This window comes from Tachypleus tridentatus, chromosome 6 (genome assembly GCF_004210375.1).
Source record: "Tachypleus tridentatus isolate NWPU-2018 chromosome 6, ASM421037v1, whole genome shotgun sequence".
NCBI lineage: Eukaryota > Metazoa > Arthropoda > Merostomata > Xiphosura > Limulidae > Tachypleus > Tachypleus tridentatus.
In genome coordinates this window covers 8,549,643-8,563,264 of record NC_134830.1, presented here as the reverse complement: position 1 = coordinate 8,563,264, position 13,622 = coordinate 8,549,643, and the positions used below count along the sequence as shown (strand labels likewise).

Sequence of the window (13,622 nt, the reverse complement as noted above, 5' to 3'; positions counted from 1 at the left end):
TGGCCATGCCAGGCCCAAACTGGTAGTTAAAGTAAAATTCGTCAAAGAAAGTTTGTGACCAAACCAGTACAATTCTTTTTGGTTTTCCTGTGCCACTAGATGTATATTAAAACTACACATCATTGTAGTACAATTTTGTCTTACCCTGTACGATTGCTTGAGCCCGCCATTGTCAGCGATGTTTTCTCCTTGTGTCATTTTTCCGTTAACCTATGAAATGTTTTAAGGAGAAAAAAATTCTCTAAGTCATGCGATGAATTATAGAAAAATAAACGTTTTTTACATACTATGGTGCAATATGAAACACCAATAGGTAAAAATAAGTAAAATAAATAAAACAGTATTATTACGAAAAATTTTCGATAAAAAGAAACTGGTTAAAACTAAAAACGCTTCTGGGTGTTGTTTTTTTTTCAATTTCGGTTCATTTAGGACAAAATTATTGAAATTAATTTCGTCCTAGATGTCACGAAAATTGTAATAAATGGTTTCTAGATATATCTTGAAACTCATACGAACTACAGCTGGTTGCTATGAGCATTTTGCTGTTAGGCATAGTTCTTGCTTTACGTACAGAGTGAAGTTGTTTGAAGCATACCATATAAATTATATAAAAAAAAACAACAGTTCTATTTATCATAATATACCATTTTTGCTTCAAAAGGCGTTCGTATCATAACACTAGTGGTAGTAGTGTAAAACCTCCAAACAAGTGAACGATTCACATTATTATATAATTTCTTTACAATATTACTGTTTAAGACATAGAGGGGGAAAAAAAAAAAAAACGTAGTTTATTTCAGTATACATCTTCTTACAAAACATTTATGCTGTAATATCCAGTAAAACTTCCTTAACTAACTTACCTGCTGTAGTACTGGTTGGTATTGACGTTAAGCCTACTCTAAACTACACGTTTATATTGACGTTATACCTGCATCAGTTACGAAGATATTTACTAGTTTAACACTAAGTGTGTTATCATAACGTTGTAGTTTGTACAAATTATGCTTAAAATATGAAATCACGGTAAACATATTTTGTAAACAGCACAAACTTACATTCAACCCTATATCCTCTACGACGTAGCTCGAATAATAGTCAACGATACACTGCGCACGCTCGCGAAATCTTTCGATTGTTCTATTATTCCACCACTGCTTCAAATTGCCGTCTTTATCAAACTGGCGCCCTGTTGAATAATTTAAAGAAAAATAAATTATTAAGAATTTGAACTGAAAAAACAACAACAATGTTATACTTTTCACATAAATTTAAACTTTTATTATTAATTACCACGAATTATAAATATATTATAATAAAGTTACCACCAAACATAATGTTCTTTAAATATACCAAACTGGGAGAGGGGTATCTTTAATTGTAAATGGAATATTCTAAATGTTGATTATTATTACGTTTCTCCAGCAAAAGGCATTCATGCCATAACAGTTCCTTTATATTTTATAGTGTTTCCTTAGAGGCTATGTATTTAGCTTTTTCCATTCATATATTGGCATAGAAGTATTGTTTGTTTCGTTTGTTTTTGAATTTCGCGCAAAGCTACTCAAGGGATATCTGCGCTCGCCGTCCCTAATTTAGCAGTGTAAGACTAGAGGGAAGGCAGCTAGTCATCATCATCATCCACCACCAACTATTGGACTACTCTTTAACCAACGAATAGTGGGGTTGACGATCACATTATAACGTCCCAGCACAGAAGTAGATAAACCTATGTAAATGCAAATAAAACCTAAAGTTATTGTTGTAATTTGTCATTATTTATGTTAGTAATACATAATGAAACGTAAGTATTGTTAATTACGTAAGCTTTCTCGCTAATTGTGTAATTAATACACAGCTAAATAAAAATGCTTTAAACGTTTTCAGTGATAAAAAAACATTTTCATCTCATGCTTAACATACCATTTGTCGACCTGACTTACATAAAAACCGGCAACCTATAACCTGGCTGATTTATCTTAACATATTGTGAGATTTATAAATATGTTTGGAATTAATGATCAGTTAAGTTATCTTTCCAACCAAATGCACGTGCAATTTGACATACATGCTCAAGGCTTCACATTCCGTCATTCATATTCACTGATAATTTTGTAACCCTCACAAGAAAGATTTATCATCTTCTCTTCAAATCCGCATGTAATTTGTAGTATAAGGAATTTCTTACCATGTTGTTGGAGGATTTAGTAATGTTGTAGCTCAATCCAAGGTCTGTGACTTTGTCATCAGATCCGTGTGCGATACCAGAGAATGCAGTAATAAATATCTTACCTTGTTGTCAGACCAACGAGAAAATCAGACTTCGTGATGCTATCGTCAGATTCAAGTGTAGTATCTCAGCTTATGGTGAGGATTTTCTTACCTTGTCACCAAATGAACGAGTAATTTGTACCCAAATACAGATCTCCTTATATTGTCATCAGTTAAACATGTACCCTCCCATACGTTTAACAGGTTAGTTAAACATGTACCATCCCACACGTTTAACAGGTTAGTTAAACATGTACCCTCCCATACGTTTAACAAGTTATTTGATTCCCAAATAAAGAATTCCTAACTTGTCACCAGTTTAACAACTAATTTAATACGCTAATATAGAATCCTTGTTTTCTCATTAGTTCAACACGTAAGTTAATACTCTGCCTCAGACTTTATTATCTTGCCCTTAATTCAACCCGTAAGTTAACACTCTAGCCAAGACTTTACTGTCTTGTCCTGAATTCAACATGTAATTTAATACTCTGCCCCAGACTTTACTGTCTTGTTCTTAATTCGACATGTAATTTAATACTCTGCCCCAGAATTTAGTGTCTTGTCTTTAATTCGACATGTAATTTAATACTCTGCCCCAGACTTTACTGTCTTGTCCTTAATTCGACGTGTAATTTAATAATCTGCCCCAGACTTTACTGTCTTGTCCTTAATTCAACATGTAATTTAATACTCTGCCCCAGACTTTACTGTCTTGTCCTTAATTCAACATGTAATTTAATACTCTACCCTAGATTTTACTGTCTTGTCCTTAATTCAACATGTAATTTAATACTCTGCCCCAGACTTTACTGTCTTGCCCTTAATTCGACATGTAATTTAATATTCTGTCCCAGACTTTACTGTCTTGTCCTTAATTCAACATGTAATTTAATACTCTGCCCCAGACTTTACTGTCTTGTCCTTAATTCGACATGTAATTTAATACTCTGTCCCAGACTTTACTGTCTTGTCTTTAATTCGACGTGTAATTTAATACTCTGCCCCAGACTTTACTTTCTTGTCCTTAATTCGAAATGTAATTTAATACTCTGCCCCAGACTTTACTGTCTTGTCCTTGATTCAACATGTAATTTAATACCTTAGCCCAAACATTTTTACCTGTTGTTAGTTTAACACATAATTCAATACTATAGTACAAACATTTTTACCTTTGTCATCAAATCCATGAGTAATTTCATGGCCAATAACAACACCAATCCCTCCATAGTTCAGTGATCTAAATTTAAATATATTTATTTGAAGATAAAGATACACAAATGGCGCGACATAGTTAAAATATATGGGATTTATTTTACCGAAATGAATTCTTAAATCAAAAATTAGTTGTAGAAGGAAAAGAAACAAATAATTTTTAATCAAGTTTCTAGACTTCGGAAGACCATATTTTAAAGGTTTAAATTATCTATAGAAATTCATGAAGAAAATAAACAATCCTATCGTAATATACTTAAAACATATTCGTACCTATATAGTGTTAATTTATGAATTTGCCATTTGAAATATTTAGCCTTATTACGTTCTTTTCCGCTAGGTTACGTTTCAAAACGATTTAGAATGCGTGGGAAGGTATTATGAAACCATAAACTCTGAAGCTGTGTAAAAGATAGGTTCTTGTGCTATTCATTAGATACCACGATCAGTTATTCAAAACCTGAATTACTACATACACAAGTTTCTGTAAAAGTGGGCCTAACAGTATATTATAGCGACTCTTTTAATTGTGTCGTATTCAATAATTTGTTGGTATGTAGCATACCATAAGGTCCGGCATGGCCAGGGGGGTTAAGACGTTCGACTTATAATTTGAGGGTCGCGGGTTCGTATCCCCGCCACACAAAACATGCTCGCCCTTTCAGCCGTGGGGGCGTTATAAAGTGAGGGTCAATCCCACTATTCATTGGTAAAAGAGTAGCTCAAGAGAAGGCGGTGGGTAGTAATGACTAGCTGCCTTTCCTCTAGTCTTACACTGCTGAATTAGGGACAGCTAACGCAGATATCCGTCGAGTAGCTTTGCGCGAAATTCGAAAACAATCGAACAAAGCATCCCATAAGACCAGTAATATTACCTTTTCAATAATGTAAACGTGATGTCTTACTATTGGAGACGAAATGTTGTACAGAAACGAGTTTATTACACCCCCCAAACAGTTGTTTTAGGACTTTATTTTGTTCGCAAGATAAGTGGATGCTTCTTAAAAGGCAAATAAGACATAAAGTTTCCATTCACTCACGTATCGTGTATTTAAAATAGTAACTAAATATTTTGCCCACAGTTAAAGCGAATAAATCGATAAATCTTCTTTACGTGAAACATTGAGTTACCGCTAGGTGTCACTTATTTCTCCACGAAAGGTTTATTTGTTCGTATTTTAATTTCGCTCAAAGCTACATGAGGGCTATTTACGCTAGCTGTTCCTAATTTTGCAGTGTAACACTAGAGAGGAAGGCAGGTGGTCATCACCACGCTCGTCAACTATTGGGCTACTCTTTTGCCAACGAAAATTGTTATTGACCGTAACATTATAATGTCCTCATAGCTGAAAGGGCGAGCATGTTTGGTGTAACAGGGAATCGAACCCGCGACCCTCAGATTACGTGTTTTACGTCTGCCTGGCCATGTCGGGACTACCATGGAAGATCATACTGTATAAGAAGATGACATCTGATGGTCATAACTTGTTACTTATACACTTTATAACCAAATTCCCTTGTGTTCTGTATTATAAGTTCTGAAATATCACATTACATATTAATAATTTTAAAATATAATTTTATAATGGTTCACCGTTAAACATACTTAGGAAAATAGTGACTGTAAAACAATGGCTGAAGAATTCCGGCTGGAAACACAATGTCGTTTTTATTTGGATTGTAGAAAGCGTTAACAACAGCAGGCTCTGTCATCCACCTACATGGAGCAAAAATTTTAATGGAATTTTCTGAAACGAATAATATATTAGAATAAGTATTTAGCAGCCATCTATTGACAAATTGTATAATTAAACGGACGGAATACAATATGTTGAGTTGTAATTATGTTAGCATTAAAAACAAAAACAAAATGTAATATTGCATATAGTAAGGTTTACCGAAATATGCTTCACTATAAACGAAATTTTACACATATAATTAAGGCTTCACTTATTTACATACAAAATATGTATAAATTAATCTCTTGCTACTTACTGTAAACACTTGAGTTATCTCAAACTGCAATAAACAAGCGGCTTCGACGCGTTTAAATATTATTGAAAAAATGACGTTGTCTTGTTTACACACTTATGATTACAGTGTAAATAAAAATGACGTTGTCTTGTTTACATACTAATGATTACAGTGTAAATAAAAAATCACGTTGTCTTGTTTACACAGTTATGATTACAGTGTAAATAAAAATGACGTTGTCTTGTTTACACACGAATGATTACAGTGTAAATAAAAAATGACGTTGTCTTGTTTACACACTAATGATTACAGTGTAAATAAAAATCACGTTGTCTTGTTTACACACTAATGATTACAGTGTAAATAAAAAATCACGTTGACTTGTTTACACACTAATGATTACAGTGTAAATAAAAAATCACGTTGTCTTGTTTACACACTAATCATTACAGTGTAAATAAAAAAATGACGTTGTCTTGTTTACACACTAATGATTACAGTGTAAATAAAAAATCACGTTGTCTTGTTTACACACGAATGATTACAGTGTAAATAAAAATGACGTTGTCTTGTTTACACACTAATGATTACAGTGTAAATAAAAAATGACGTTGTCTTGTTTACACACGAATGATTACAGTGTAAATAAAAAATGACGTTGTCTTGTTTACACAGTTATGATTACAGTGTAAATAAAAAATGACGTTGTCTTGTTTACACACTTATGATTACAGTGTAAATAAAAAATGACGTTGTCTTGTTTACACAGTTATGATTACAGTGTAAATAAAAATGACGTTGTCTTGTTTACACACGAATGATTACAGTGTAAATAAAAAATGACGTTGTCTTGTTTACACACTAATGATTACAGTGTAAATAAAAATCACGTTGTCTTGTTTACACACTAATGATTACAGTGTAAATAAAAAATCACGTTGTCTTGTTTACACACGAATGATTACAGTGTAAATAAAAAATGACGTTGTCTTGTTTACACACTAATGATTACAGTGTAAATAAAAAATGACGTTGTCTTGTTTACACACGAATGATTACAGTGTAAATAAAAAATGACGTTGTCTTGTTTACACAGTTATGATTACAGTGTAAATAAAAATGACGTTGTCTTGTTTACACACTTATGATTACAGTGTAAATAAAAAATGACGTTGTCTTGTTTACACAGTTATGATTACAGTGTAAATAGAAATGACGTTGTCTTGTTTACACACGAATGATTACAATGCAAATAGAAAATGACGTTGTCTTGTTTACACACTAATGATTACAGTGTAAATAAAAAATCACGTTGTCTTGTTTACACACTAATGATTACAGTGTAAATAAAAATCACGTTGTCTTGTTTACACACGAATGATTACAGTGTAAATAAAAAATGACGTTGTCTTGTTTACACACTAATGATTACAGTGTAAATAAAAAATCACGTTGTCTTGTTTACACACGAATGATTACAGTGTAAATAAAAATAACGTTGTCTTGTTTACACACTAATGATTACAGTGTAAATAAAAATGACGTTGTCTTGTTTACACAGTTATGATTACAGTGTAAATAAAAAATGACGTTGTCTTGTTTACACACTAATGATTACAGTGTAAATAAAAAATCACGTTGTCTTGTTTACACACGAATGATTACAGTGTAAATAAAAATGACGTTGTCTTGTTTACACACTAATGATTACAGTGTAAATAAAAATCACGTTGTCTTGTTTTACACGAATGATTACAGTGTAAATAAAAATGACGTTGTCTTGTTTACACACTAATGATTACAGTGTAAATAAAAAATCACGTTGTCTTGTTTACACACGAATGATTACAGTGTAAATAAAAAATAACGCTGTCTTGTTTACACACTAATGATTGCAGTGTAAATAAAAAATGACGTTGTCTTGTTTACACAGTTATGATTACAGTGTAAATAAAAATGACGTTGTCTTGTTTACACACTTATGATTACAGTGTAAATAAAAATGACGTTGTCTTGTTTACACAGTTATGATTACAGTGTAAATAAAAAATGACGTTGTCTTGTTTACACACGAATGGTTACAGTGTAAATAAAAATGACGTTGTCTTGTTTACACACTAATGATTACAGTGTAAATAAAAATCCCGTTGTCTTGTTTACACACTAATGATTACAGTGTAAATAAAAAACGACGTTGTCTTGTTTACACACGAATGATTACAGTGTAAATAAAAAATGACGTTGTATTTTTTACACACTAATGATTACAGTGAAAAAAAATGACGTTTTCTTGTTTACACAGTTATGATTACAGTGTAAATAAAAATGACGTTGTCTTGTTTACACACGAATGATTACAGTGTAAATAAAAAATGACGTTGTCTTGTTTACACACTAATGATTACAATGTAAATAAAAATCCCGTTGTCTTGTTTACACACTAATCATTACAGTGTAAATAAAAAATGACGTTGTCTTGTTTACACACGAATGATTACAGTGTAAATAAAAAATGACGTTGTCTTGTTTACACACTAATGATTACAGTGTAAATAAAAAATCACGTTGTCTTGTTTACACAAAAATGATTACAGTGTAAATAAAAAATCACGTTGTCTTGTTTACACACTAATGATTACAGTGTAAATAAAAATCACGTTGTCTTGTTTACACACTAATGATTACAGTGTAAATAAAAAATCACGTTGTCTTGTTTACACACTAATGATTACAGTGTAAATAAAAATCCCGTTGTCTTGTTTACACACTAATGATTACAGTGTAAATAAAAAACGACGTTGTCTTGTTTACACACGAATGATTACAGTGTAAATAAAAAATGACGTTGTATTTTTTACACACTAATGATTACAGTGTAAAAAAATGACGTTGTCTTGTTTACAGTTATGATTACAGTGTAAATAAAAATGACGTTGTCTTGTTTACACACGAATGATTACAGTGTAAATAAAAAATGACGTTGTCTTGTTTACACACTAATGATTACAATGTAAATAAAAATCCCGTTGTCTTGTTTACACACTAATCATTACAGTGTAAATAAAAATCACGTTGTCTTGTTTACACACTAATGATTACAGTGTAAATAAAAAATGACGTTGTCTTGTTTACACACTAATGATTACAGTGTAAATAAAAAATCACGTTGTCTTGTTTACACAAGAATGATTACAGTGTAAATAAAAAATGACGTTGTCTTGTTTACACACTAATGATTACAGTGTAAATAAAAATCACGTTGTCTTGTTTACACACTAATGATTACAGTGTAAATAAAAAATCACGTTGTCTTGTTTACACACTAATGATTACAGTGTAAATAAAAAATGACGTTGTCTTGTTTACACACTAATGATTACAGTGTAAATAAAAAATCACGTTGTCTTGTTTACACACGAATGATTACAGTGTAAATAAAAAATAACGTTGTCTTGTTTACACACTAATGATTGCAGTGTAAATAAAAATGACGTTGTCTTGTTTACACAGTTATGATTACAGTGTAAATAAAAATGACGTTGTCTTGTTTACACACTTATGATTACAGTGTAAATAAAAATGACGTTGTCTTGTTTACACAGTTATGATTACAGTGTAAATAAAAATGACGTTGTCTTGTTTACACGCTTATGATTACAGTGTAAATAAAAAATGACGTTGTCTTGTTTACACAGTTATGATTACAGTGTAAATAAAAATGACGTTGTCTTGTTTACACACTCATGATTGCAGTGTAAATAAAAAATGACGTTGTCTTGTTTACACACTAATGATTACAGTGTAAATAAAAAATCACGTTGTCTTGTTTACACAGTTATGATTACAGTGTAAATAAAAATGACGTTGTCTTGTTTACACACGAATGATTACAGTGTAAATAAAAAATGACGTTGTCTTGTTTACACACTAATGATTACAGTGTAAATAAAAAATGACGTTGTCTTGTTTACACACGAATGATTACAGTGTAAATAAAAAATGACGTTGTCTTGTTTACACACGAATGATTACAATGCAAATAAAAAATGACGTTGTCTTGTTTACACACTAATGATTACAGTGTAAATAAAAAATCACGTTGTCTTGTTTACACACTAATGATTACAGTGTAAATAAAAAATCACGTTGTCTTGTTTACACACGAATGATTACAGTGTAAATAAAAATGACGTTGTCTTGTTTACACACTAATGATTACAGTGTAAATAAAAAATCACGTTGTCTTGTTTACACACGAATGATTACAGTGTAAATAAAAAATAACGCTGTCTTGTTTACACACTAATGATTACAGTGTAAATAAAAAATGACGTTGTCTTGTTTACACAGTTATGATTACAGTGTAAATAAAAAATGACGTTGTCTTGTTTACACACTAATGATTACAGTGTAAATAAAAAATCACGTTGTCTTGTTTACACACGAATGATTACAGTGTAAATAAAAAATGACGTTGTCTTGTTTACACACGAATGATTACAGTGTAAATAAAAAATGACGTTGTCTTGTTTACACACTAATGATTACAGTGTAAATAAAAAATCACGTTGTCTTGTTTACACACGAATGATTACAGTGTAAATAAAAAATCACGTTGTCTTGTTTACACACTAATGATTACAGTGTAAATAAAAAATCACGTTGTCTTGTTTACACACGACTGATTACAGTGTAAATAAAAAATGACGTTGTCTTGTTTACACACTAATGATTACAGTGTAAATAAAAAATCACGTTGTCTTGTTTACACAGAATGATTACAGTGTAAATAAAAATAACGTTGTCTTGTTTACACACTAATGATTACAGTGTAAATAAAAATGACGTTGTCTTGTTTACACAGTTATGATTACAGTGTAAATAAAAATGACGTTGTCTTGTTTACACACTTATGATTACAGTGTAAATAAAAAATGACGTTGTCTTGTTTACACAGTTATGATTACAGTGTAAATAAAAATGACGTTGTCTTGTTTACACACGAATGGTTACAGTGTAAATAAAAAATGACGTTGTCTTGTTTACACACTAATGATTACAGTGTAAATAAAAATCCCGTTGTCTTGTTTACACACTAATGATTACAGTGTAAATAAAAAACGACGTTGTCTTGTTTACACACGAATGATTACAGTGTAAATAAAAAATGACGTTGTATTTTTTACACACTAATGATTACAGTGTAAAAAAATGACGTTGTCTTGTTTACACAGTTATGATTACAGTGTAAATAAAAATGACGTTGTCTTGTTTACACACGAATGATTACAGTGTAAATAAAAATGACGTTGTCTTGTTTACACACTAATGATTACAATGTAAATAAAATCCCGTTGTCTTGTTTACACACTAATCATTACAGTGTAAATAAAAAATGACGTTGTCTTGTTTACACACGAATGATTACAGTGTAAATAAAAAATGACGTTGTCTTGTTTACACACTAATGATTACAGTGTAAATAAAAAATCACGTTGTCTTGTTTACACAAGAATGATTACAGTGTAAATAAAAAATGACGTTGTCTTGTTTACACACTAATGATTACAGTGTAAATAAAAATCACGTTGTCTTGTTTACACACTAATGATTACAGTGTAAATAAAAAATGACGTTGTCTTGTTTACACACTAATGATTACAGTGTAAATAAAAATGACGTTGTCTTGTTTACACACTAATGATTACAGTGTAAATAAAAAATGACGTTGTCTTGTTTACACACGAATGATTACAGTGTAAATAAAAAATGACGTTGTATTTTTTACACACTAATGATTACAGTGTAAAAAAATGACGTTGTCTTGTTTACACAGTTATGATTACAGTGTAAATAAAAATCACGTTGTCTTGTTTACACACTAATGATTACAGTGTAAATAAAAAATCACGTTGTCTTGTTTACACACTAATGATTACAGTGTAAATAAAAAAATGACGTTGTCTTGTTTACACACTAATGATTACAGTGTAAATAAAAAATCACGTTGTCTTGTTTACACACGAATGATTACAGTGTAAATAAAAAATGACGTTGTCTTGTTTACACTAATGATTACAGTGTAAATAAAAATGACGTTGTCTTGTTTACACACGAATGATTACAGTGTAAATAAAAATGACGTTGTCTTGTTTACACAGTTATGATTACAGTGTAAATAAAAATGACGTTGTCTTGTTTACACACTTATGATTACAGTGTAAATAAAAAATGACGTTGTCTTGTTTACACAGTTATGATTACAGTGTAAATAAAAATGACGTTGTCTTGTTTACACACGAATGATTACAGTGTAAATAAAAAATGACGTTGTCTTGTTTACACACTAATGATTACAGTGTAAATAAAAATCACGTTGTCTTGTTTACACACTAATGATTACAGTGTAAATAAAAATCACGTTGTCTTGTTTACACACGAATGATTACAGTGTAAATAAAAATGACGTTGTCTTGTTTACACACTAATGATTACAGTGTAAATAAAAAATGACGTTGTCTTGTTTACACACGAATGATTACAGTGTAAATAAAAAATGACGTTGTCTTGTTTACACAGTTATGATTACAGTGTAAATAAAAATGACGTTGTCTTGTTTACACACTTATGATTACAGTGTAAATAAAAAATGACGTTGTCTTGTTTACACAGTTATGATTACAGTGTAAATAAAAATGACGTTGTCTTGTTTACACACGAATGATTACAGTGTAAATAAAAAATGACGTTGTCTTGTTTACACACTAATGATTACAGTGTAAATAAAAATCACGTTGTCTTGTTTACACACTAATGATTACAGTGTAAATAAAAAATCACGTTGTCTTGTTTACACACGAATGATTACAGTGTAAATAAAAAATGACGTTGTCTTGTTTACACACTAATGATTACAGTGTAAATAAAAAATCACGTTGTCTTGTTTACACACGAATGATTACAGTGTAAATAAAAATGACGTTGTCTTGTTTACACACTAATGATTACAGTGTAAATAAAAAATGACGTTGTCTTGTTTACACAGTTATGATTACAGTGTAAATAAAAAATGACGTTGTCTTGTTTACACACTAATGATTACAGTGTAAATAAAAATCACGTTGTCTTGTTTACACACGAATGATTACAGTGTAAATAAAAATGACGTTGTCTTGTTTACACACTAATGATTACAGTGTAAATAAAAAATCACGTTGTCTTGTTTACACACGAATGATTACAGTGTAAATAAAAAATGACGTTGTCTTGTTTACACACTAATGATTACAGTGTAAATAAAAAATCACGTTGTCTTGTTTACACACGAATGATTACAGTGTAAATAAAAAATAACGTTGTCTTGTTTACACACTAATGATTGCAGTGTAAATAAAAAATGACGTTGTCTTGTTTACACAGTTATGATTACAGTGTAAATAAAAATGACGTTGTCTTGTTTACACACTTATGATTACAGTGTAAATAAAAAATGACGTTGTCTTGTTTACACAGTTATGATTACAGTGTAAATAAAAATGACGTTGTCTTGTTTACACACGAATGATTACAGTGTAAATAAAAATGACGTTGTCTTGTTTACACACTAATGATTACAGTGTAAATAAAAATCCCGTTGTCTTGTTTACACACTAATGATTACAGTGTAAATAAAAAACGACGTTGTCTTGTTTACACACGAATGATTACAGTGTAAATAAAAAATGACGTTGTATTTTTTACACACTAATGATTACAGTGTAAAAAAATGACGTTTTCTTGTTTACACAGTTATGATTACAGTGTAAATAAAAATGACGTTGTCTTGTTTACACACGAATGATTACAGTGTAAATAAAAATGACGTTGTCTTGTTTACACACTAATGATTACAATGTAAATAAAATCCGTTGTCTTGTTTACACACTAATCATTACAGTGTAAATAAAAATGACGTTGTCTTGTTTACACACGAATGATTACAGTGTAAATAAAAAATGACGTTGTCTTGTTTACACACTAATGATTACAGTGTAAATAAAAAATCACGTTGTCTTGTTTACACAAAAATGATTACAGTGTAAATAAAAAATCACGTTGTCTTGTTTACACACTAATGATTACAGTGTAAATAAAAATCACGTTGTCTTGTTTACACACTA

General features: G+C 30.6%; 1 protein-coding gene across 1 annotated transcript in view; it reads right to left on the bottom strand.

The window, feature by feature from the left end:
• Window positions 1-13,622, bottom strand: part of LOC143251471 (neprilysin-1-like) — an 89,500-nt gene that overhangs the window by 5,875 nt on the left and 70,003 nt on the right. The window contains exons 4-7 of the mRNA XM_076502769.1: window positions 5,096-5,206; window positions 3,447-3,514; window positions 1,062-1,192; window positions 145-210 (exon numbers count right to left, since the gene is read on the bottom strand). Coding sequence (XP_076358884.1) covers window positions 145-210; window positions 1,062-1,192; window positions 3,447-3,514; window positions 5,096-5,206 — 376 coding nt within the window. The remainder of the gene's footprint in view (window positions 1-144; window positions 211-1,061; window positions 1,193-3,446; window positions 3,515-5,095; window positions 5,207-13,622) is intronic.